Source organism: Ranitomeya variabilis, chromosome 1, assembly GCF_051348905.1.
Source record: "Ranitomeya variabilis isolate aRanVar5 chromosome 1, aRanVar5.hap1, whole genome shotgun sequence".
NCBI lineage: Eukaryota > Metazoa > Chordata > Amphibia > Anura > Dendrobatidae > Ranitomeya > Ranitomeya variabilis.
Window position 1 is genome coordinate 283759458 of NC_135232.1, and position 8813 is coordinate 283768270.

Below are 8813 nucleotides of genomic sequence, written 5' to 3' on the forward strand. Positions count from 1 at the left end.
GGTTAATGGCGGCCATGTTGCCGGGACGCGGACCAATCACAGCAAGCCGTGACGTAATTTCGTCACGGCTTGCTGTGATTGGTCCGCGTCCCGGCAACATGGCCGCCCTGACCAATCACAAGCCGGGACTTCACGTAACCAAGTAAAAGCGCGAAATTTAAACAAACAACGCTGCCGGTTCCCTCGCTGAGGTCCCGGCTGCGTCGGACAGGTGAGTATAGCGATATTTTTTATTTTAATTCTCTTTTTTACACATTTTTACATTAATGTTGTTGCGATACCCGATACCCGATATCACAAAAATATCGGATCTCGGTATCGGAAATTCCGATGCAGCAAGTATCGGCCGATACCCGATACTTGCAGTATCGGAATGCTCAACACTATTTACAACTAATACATTTATTTACTGAAACAGATATGACAGGAGAAAGGACAGATCCTATATAAGTGCATTAACTAACTAGTAAAAGTTTGTTTTAGCTTTATCACATTTCTGTTGGAAGCTTGTGTTTAATGACAATATAAACTGTTCTTGATGGTTGGTATTAAAGTGCATGAAACTAAAAAAGATAACACACTGATTCCTATTTAAGAAAAACTTTTTAAAGAGGTAATTCATGCATAAGGCATAAGCTTTAAAGAGTGTGTTTACTTTTAACCACTTGTTAAAGTAAATGCCCTGGTTTTCCGTGAATTCACCCTGCTCTTCCTTCTTTTCATTGGGTGTTAAGCTACATTTGTATAAAACAGTTTTGAGGTATGGTTGTTTATTTGCAAGGGAGGAAGCCTTATGTGGTGCACTCCTTTATTGACTGCTCTACGTCTTATTGACAATAAAATATGTGAAAGTTCACCAAAATTTAGCGGCATTTAGAATATTCACCAAAAACTGTCCTAGGGAAAAAATTAAAAAACTGCAGCTGAGATTTGCTGCTTATTTTGGTAAATATTTGCATACAAGAGGGATGATTTGTCCAATGTCAGTCAATGCATCAAGTTGGGTTTGGTTAGCATTAGTGATGAGCGAATGTGCTTGGATAAGGTGTTATTGGAGCATGCTCGAGTGCTAACCGAGTGACTTCAGCAGGCTCAGATAATATGTTCAGGTCCCCGCGGATGTCTCATGGCTATTCAACAGCCACAACACAAGCAGAGATTGCCTAACAAACAGGCAATCCCTGCATGTGTTGCGGCTGTTGAATAGCCATGAGACATGCAGACTCAGGGACTTATTTTTCTTGCATGCTGCAGACACTCGGTTAGCACACGAGCTTGCTCCCGTAACACCTTATCCCAGCACGTTCGCTCATCACTAGTTAGCATCTTACAAAACAATGTGTACCCAATATTCTTTTATTTGTAGCAAATACTAAGTTGTGAATATTGTACTTTTGTTTTCTTCATTTCTTGCAAAATTGAATATATTTCTCAACATTTATATCTGACATCTATTTTTTTCCTCGCAGCCCATGATCTTCCCCAGAACAAGACCTCAGCAGCGGCACAGAATGGAAGCCATTTGCAGTGCCTCTCAGTCCACTGCACAGATGATATTGGGGAGACAAAGGGTAGGACTCCTGTTCCTACGTGGAGATCCCTTCATTCTGATATCTCTAACAGATTTGGGACTTTTGTTGCTGCCCTAACTTGAAAACTGAAAAGAAATCCAGATTTTTTTTTTCACTTTCCTAAGAAGCCGCTAATGATAGGTGGACTAATTTTTTTTTAGATTGGTACCTGCTTAGTGGTTTTTGGACTTGCAAGGGTTAGTCTGAAATAAACCTCATATTTTTGGATCTTTTTGCCACAGTATGATACCAGTGTTAATTCTTCATCCAGCACTCTTTACTCATTTTTCTTACTTTTATTTACGTTCTTTCCCTGTTTCTCTGTAAACCTGATGTATGGTTTATCTGGGCTAGAGAAGGGCTTTTGTATGTCAGAATTATATATGTATTTACTTTTGATTTTCTTTTTTTAGTGCTACATAAAAATATTATTTCTTTTGTAAGACAAAAAAGTTGACATTTCTATTAATCTTTTGTATCATAATAGACCACAGCTGATCCATGGGAAAAGAAATAATATCATAGGGACCTTCTTTATTATTTTGTGATCCCTTTATTAACCGCAAAGAAAATGTTATGCAGCCTTTTTTTTATTTATTTATTATTTTCTCCGCCAGGACTCTCATTCAAGTTCTAAATGGATGCTCACAGCTATTTTGCACATGAGGTTATATGTCAGCTTATATTTTTGGGTGCTTTGTTGCAAAATAAATGACATAGGAGATATTTTATGCGCAGAGGTAAAATGCAAGAATTCCCATATCCCATGCTTAAAAATCCATCCAAGTTAACAAAAGTACACATATTATATTTTTTATTTGTCCCCATTGGCGTGTTAGTGGATTTTCAGTCTCTGGCTCCTGACTGGTCAGGTTGTCTACATTTGAAGGTACTTCTTTGATGATATGTAGGATGGAAATGATCAATCCATGAAGTTGTGTTATTGCACTAACACGCCTTGATGTCTGCTATCAATATTCACATTAATATCATTTACACATGTTCAATATTATTGTGCAGAACTGTACAGTGTTTCACTTCTAGAGACGTCCTAGGTTACTGCAGGCTACATCTCATGGTTACTTGTTAGGGTTTTGTGATCTTCCCATGTTCAGCAAGACTCATTCATTTCTATACAACTTGTTATTTGCTGAATCGTAATTAATGCCAACAGATTAACTTTAATAAAAATGAACTGTATAATCTTATTTCATTTGGTATTTCTATTGAGTTCTTCCACATAAATGCAGCGTGGTCTTCAGATGCCCATGATCATTGCTGCATTAGCAGAAATAATTTGTTTTAAAGGTTGACAATACATACATTTTCTAGGATCTTTGCTGCAACATTGGTAATAAATTGAGATTTGTCAAAATATTGAAAGTGTGGCCCAAGTCTTCGAAGGATCCTTTGCTTTAATTTGGTGGACAAATCCTTTCTCAAAATATTCTGTACCCAAAGTCTCTGAAGAAACATTTTTGGATCCAGAGGATGTTCACTGCACAACTCATGAAGTCATGAATTACCTTAAGTTAAAAATACGGCAGTCAAATATTCAGGGGCCATTGTGTGTTCTTTAGAAATTTAGGTGTAAATAAATAACATTGAAAAGGAAATTAATCAGTTGTGTCCACTTTTGGGAAGACTTTTCTTCTCCAAACAGAACTCTATTGCAAAATAAACTATAGGAGACACTTGACAGGCTGAGTAGACTGTATGACAATGGAAAGAAACTATGTCATGCGTTACATGCTTCTACATATGGCCGTTGATAACATACCTGAAAATGGAAAACCATGGCACCTCAGTTCATGTGATAATGATGAGCTCATTTACAAGGACATCACCACAAGTTTCTGTGTCCATTAAAGAAGCACTCCCATCAAAATGTTAAACCTCTTAATATAGAACAGTTATATTATATAGCACTGTGTACTTACAATTGCTCATTTTTCCTTTTTACCCAGTTAATTCTTCTCTTTTCCATTAGGTCTAATACATCACACGATTTAAAACAGACCTAGCTGAATCCTTCTAAGGTAGAAACAGGAAGTTTCTTTTCCCTACATAAGTCACCATAAGAACTTCAATTCTACATCACTGCTAAATCACTGGCCATGGTTGAGGAGCGGTGCAGCTGGTCTCAGGAGATGACTCGAAAAGAGACTTCCCGTTTCTACATAGAGCTTAGGAAAATTCAGCTCGTCTGTTTTTAATCATGGGATGTACTAGACCTAAAAGAACTATGTACTACACAAAGAATTAACTGGGTAGAAAGGCAAAATGAGCAATTGTAAGTGCAGAGAGCAATATAATATGATGATTCCAATATATTAAGAGGATTAAATCTTTGATAGGAGGTGCTTTTTTAAGCTGGTATGATGTGACTTTATTTTAAGGCTGTGAAAAAGGTCAAGGAGGACTTAAACGTTGGCTTGATTGACATGTGGAATCACAGATCTTGTGCTGATATACTAATGAATCCTCTCATCCTTATCATATGCCATGTTTTTCTATTTCTACATTTGGAATACTTATCTTACCACTGAGCACCTACTTGAGTGCTACCCAAAGTGGCGACTGGTTAACATAACTGATTTACTAATTGACTGACTGTTAGAGCTTTGCCCATATTTCTTGTCTGATCTGGATTAGTAATGCCTAAATAGCTCAGAAAACTGCAATGTATCTTAACACATTTTTTTGGCAGCAGATAACAGCAAACCACTCATATTCTTCATAAAGCAAATATAATAGTATTGCAACATTCATGTAGAACAACTTCTAATTACACGGCCATATTTCTTTATTAGGATCAAAGCAAACAGTAAACTAGTAGCAGTCAGATGTATTTGGGCTTTTTTTTCTGTATCAGCGATTCTGTGATACACTCTATATGATATGCAGCAAGGCTAGGGTTTCCTTGCAACTTTATTTTATTTTTTTTACTTTTCAAGGGTTTGTGGATGAATGAGTTATTGTCTGCAAGTATATATTGAGATTTCAAAACAGTTGCGGTAACCTGCGAGTTTTCTCTGGCTAGAAGATGCCATGAAGCCCTAGACAAATAATGAAGAATATTATGTTTATTAAAGTGGATTTGCTATGCAATGATGAATCAGTGAGTGAATACAATTAAGAGCATTGCCAATTAAACGATCATTTTCTATACCTATCATGATAGCGCTAAATGAGCAAAACATAATAAATAAATAAGTACTAATAATGTGAGGGACCCAACTGGTCTATGAGTGTGTGTGTATATATATATATATATATATATATATATATATATATATATATTGTCCGTAAAGTCATGGTGCACTTTTGACCAGTGACTGGAAAGCAACAAATAACAATGGAAATGTAAATGTGCCCCAAGTAAAAGAAAACCTCTCCCAGTTTCATACCTATTCAGTGCAGTTCGATGTGGGCTCCATTTGTTGTCCTATACACATCCAAACGATAGCGTAAGCTTGTGGTTGCATGATGTCACAGACCTGGCAGTGTATTAATCAGAGTTCAGTTTATCAGGGGTTAATCTTTCTGGGGGCTCAGAAACAGCTTAAATGAGTTTGTGTTGTTTGATTGGTCCTTGTTATCTCTCCTCATGAGCAGGTCTGACATGATTGGGCCAGAGAAAGGGCACCAAAATGTAAACTACAAAAGTGCACCATGACTTTACGGATACACTGTGTGTATATATGTATATATATATATATATATATATATATATATATATATATATATATATATATATATACACTCATAGACCAATTGTTCTATGTATTTCATGACATTAAGGGTATGTGCACACGTTGCGGATTTCTTGCAGAAATTTCCTGAAGAAAACCGGAAATTTTCTGCAAGAAATCTGCATTTTTTTTTTTGCGTTTTTTTTCCGTTTTTTTCGCGTTTTTTTAGCATTCTGCAAGCTTGCAGAATGCTAAAGTTTTCCAAGCGATCTGTAGCATCGCTTGGAAAACTGACTGACAGGTTGGTCACACTTGTCAAACATAGCGTTTGACAAGTGTGACCAACTTTTTACTATAGATGCAGCTTATGCAGCATCTATAGTAAAAGATAGAATGTTTAAAAATAATAAAAAAAATAAAAAAATGCTTATACTCACCCAGACATCTCCTCACCGGCGTCCGTTCCTCTTCCTGTAGCTGGTGTGTGCGCACAGGACCTTCCGTGACGTCACGGTCACGTGAGCGGTCACATGACCGCTCACGACCAATCACAGGACAGTGACGTCATCGGCAAGGTCCTTCGCCGCACATCAGCTACAGGAACCGAAGCGACAGCGTGCAGTGGAGGCGGGAAGACATCGAGGGTGAGTATAGGACTATTTTTTATTTTGATTCTTATTTTTTGACCACTTATATGGTGCCCAGTGCGTGGAGGAGAGTCTCCTCTCCTCCACCCTGGGTACCAACCGCACATAATCTGCTTACTTCCCGCATGGTGTGCACAGCCCCGTGCGGGAAGTAAGCAGATCAATGGACTCCTAGGTGTGCGGAATCCCTGCAATTCCGCATTTTTAATGAACATGTTGCTTTTTTTTCCGCTATGCGATTTTTTCGCGGAAAAAATCGCAACATTTGCACAAAAAATGCGGAATACACTTAAAATAATAGGAGGCATATGTAAGCGTTTTTTTCGCGTTTTTATCACGTTTTTATAGCGAAAAAACGCGAAAAAAACGCGAAAAATACTTATCGTGTGCACATGGCCTAAAACCATTCCTTGTCAGGAAAGCAAACAGTTTTTGAATTAATCATATGCCTTCATTAGCTAGGGTGCCTCAAAAACAGCTCACAGAAGGAAATAAAGTATACAAAAGTCACAGAAAATGGAACATCCTTACCAACACAAGGCCAGATTATCAATGCACTAGCAGGACCCCATGATTTTTAGCCTCTTTAGACCTTTAGTCTCCGCAACTGAGCCCATCAAATCTAAACGGCAAAACTTTGTAAGTCTACTGTTTCTTTTTCTACACAGCCTATGTGTCTTTGTAAAATGGATGTAAATGCAAATAACTGTATTATATACTTGGAAACCTTTCCGTAAAAATGCTAAGAAAACCAAAAAAAAAAGAAAAAAAATTCAGTGCTTAACATGTCATCATGTTCTATTTCTATACAAAGTGTATTTTTTTCTATAAACAACCGTTGCAGAAAAATAAAGTAAAATCTCTGTGGATTCAAAAATGACATTTACTGCAGTTCTGTTCACCTTAATAAAAGGTGTATTCATTTCTAGAGTTTTTGCAGACACTTAGCCATTAGCCATGTATTTTAATTTGCAGATAGTAGTATTCCCAGAATAGTAGAAATCTATAACTGCATACATATTGAAGTATCAGGATAACAGCATAAAATGATTTTCCATAATCCAGGCAGCATTTTTCACTTTCTCATTGCTTTCTAAGGGTGAAAAACGCTGCAAAAATGTTGAAAGAATTGACATGCTGCAGATTTTAAAAATGCTGCAGTTCTCAAATTCTGCTAGGATAAAAAAAGTTGATTTCTGAAATCTCATAGCTTTTGCTGGTACTGTAAAATGCAGCTTTTAATTTGCATAAAAAAAGCTGCAAAAGCACTGTAAGTGAACATAGCCTTAAATCGACAAGAATTCCTTAGGATAGGACATCATTGTTTGGATAAATATTGTTTAATCATTCTAGGAGCTGTCTACCATTCATCAGAATGAAGTGCCATGCCCCACCGAAGCTCATGGGTACAGTTAGCTATACTGCTGCTTTGCCCTGATCACTGCTGATTGGACTGGGATCATTGGGGTACAACCACCACAAATAAAACTTTATGGCAATCTTTAGGATAGATCAATAATCACGATCCTTAAACTCTTTAAGAACTGCAGTGTACCTGTCATCTAAACCTTGTGTCCCCCTTAATATCAAATATAATTCTGCTAATCATGTTAGCACACATGGTCTCAGTACTATATGGATTAAGTGGTATTTTCAGCTGTAAATCAAAGCCTGGATATTTTTTTCTCAAATTTTCATTTTCAGTTTCTTTAAATGTCTAAGCAAAATGTTAATATCTTGAGACTATGTGCAAAGCTCCACCTTATAGAATAAGATATAAATCTATAAGTCAACAGTAGTTTTACATTTTAAGTCTTTTTGTGTTGGTTTTGTAAAGAGCTGTCGGTTCTTAGTACATTTAAAAGCCAGTAGTAGGGAGAACTCTAATATAAGGGTAACATCAGATATTGTTCTGTTAAGAGCAGAGATGGTGAGAATCAATTCGCAAAACCCAGGTCAATGGTCACATCACTAATCTTTGGCAGTTAAACAGGAACCTTGAGGGCCGCCTTGTACCTGGCAGCATCTGTGGCTCTTCTTTAAATAGCTGGCTTGGCACATCGTCACATGTACGTCATGCCACAACATTGATGTCATGGCAGGTCATCTGATTTAAAGACGAGCCAAAGATGCTGTCAGGTAAGAGATGGTCCTCCAGGCTCCCATCCATCGACCAGAGATTACTGACGTGACCACAGGACTGGGTTGTAAAAATCGACCTGCACAATCTCTAGTTGAGAGCTAGTATTACTATAACGGAGACAATCAGATTATAGTATAAGCGAATATACATTACTTCTTTTATATTATACATCATAAAACACATTTTTATTCATCTAATATGCAGTTTCCCATTGATTGATGGTGTAACAAACTTATTGCATTTCACTTGATTGTCCCCAGAGAGATAACTGGAAGCCACTTGCACCCAAAGCAAAATTATAGTATCCCAAATGCCATTTATACTACTGGTGACTTATGTTACGGAGGGCCATTAAGTGCCTGATTGTTCCTTTTTCACTTTAAAGCTCTCTTGAAAAAAAAAAGCTCTAATCTAGAAGAAATGTTTAGTGGAAATCCTCTGCGCTGCTGACCACGTGGGTCCTTCTTTTTCCTGAAGAAGTTCTTGTAACTTCTAAATGCGTAGAATAAAGCCAAAATTTATAAAACCACATATGTACTGATGTCTCTTCAATCATCAGCAGCGGAGAAGATTTCCACTAAACATTTCTTCTGGATAAGAGTCTTCTAGGTTACGTTGTTCCATGTGGATCTGCAGCAGCTGTAAAATACTACAAGCGCAAAAGAAGTCTAATCAGGTTAGCGCAGTCTAACCCCTATACCCCCTAATTTATGTGGATAAATCCCTATTTTGTGCCATCTTCTCTCCCCAGCTTTTT

The 8813-nt window shown here is 37.3% G+C and overlaps 1 protein-coding gene across 1 annotated transcript in view; it reads left to right on the top strand.

The window, feature by feature from the left end:
- The window catches only part of MN1 (MN1 proto-oncogene, transcriptional regulator), a 54194-nt gene extending 51415 nt beyond the window's left edge, over positions 1-2779 (top strand). Inside the window, exon 2 of the mRNA XM_077295182.1 lies at positions 1470-2779. Coding sequence (XP_077151297.1) covers positions 1470-1654 — 185 coding nt within the window. The 3' untranslated portion in view covers positions 1655-2779. The remainder of the gene's footprint in view (positions 1-1469) is intronic.
- The last annotated feature ends 6034 nt before the right edge of the window (positions 2780-8813 follow it).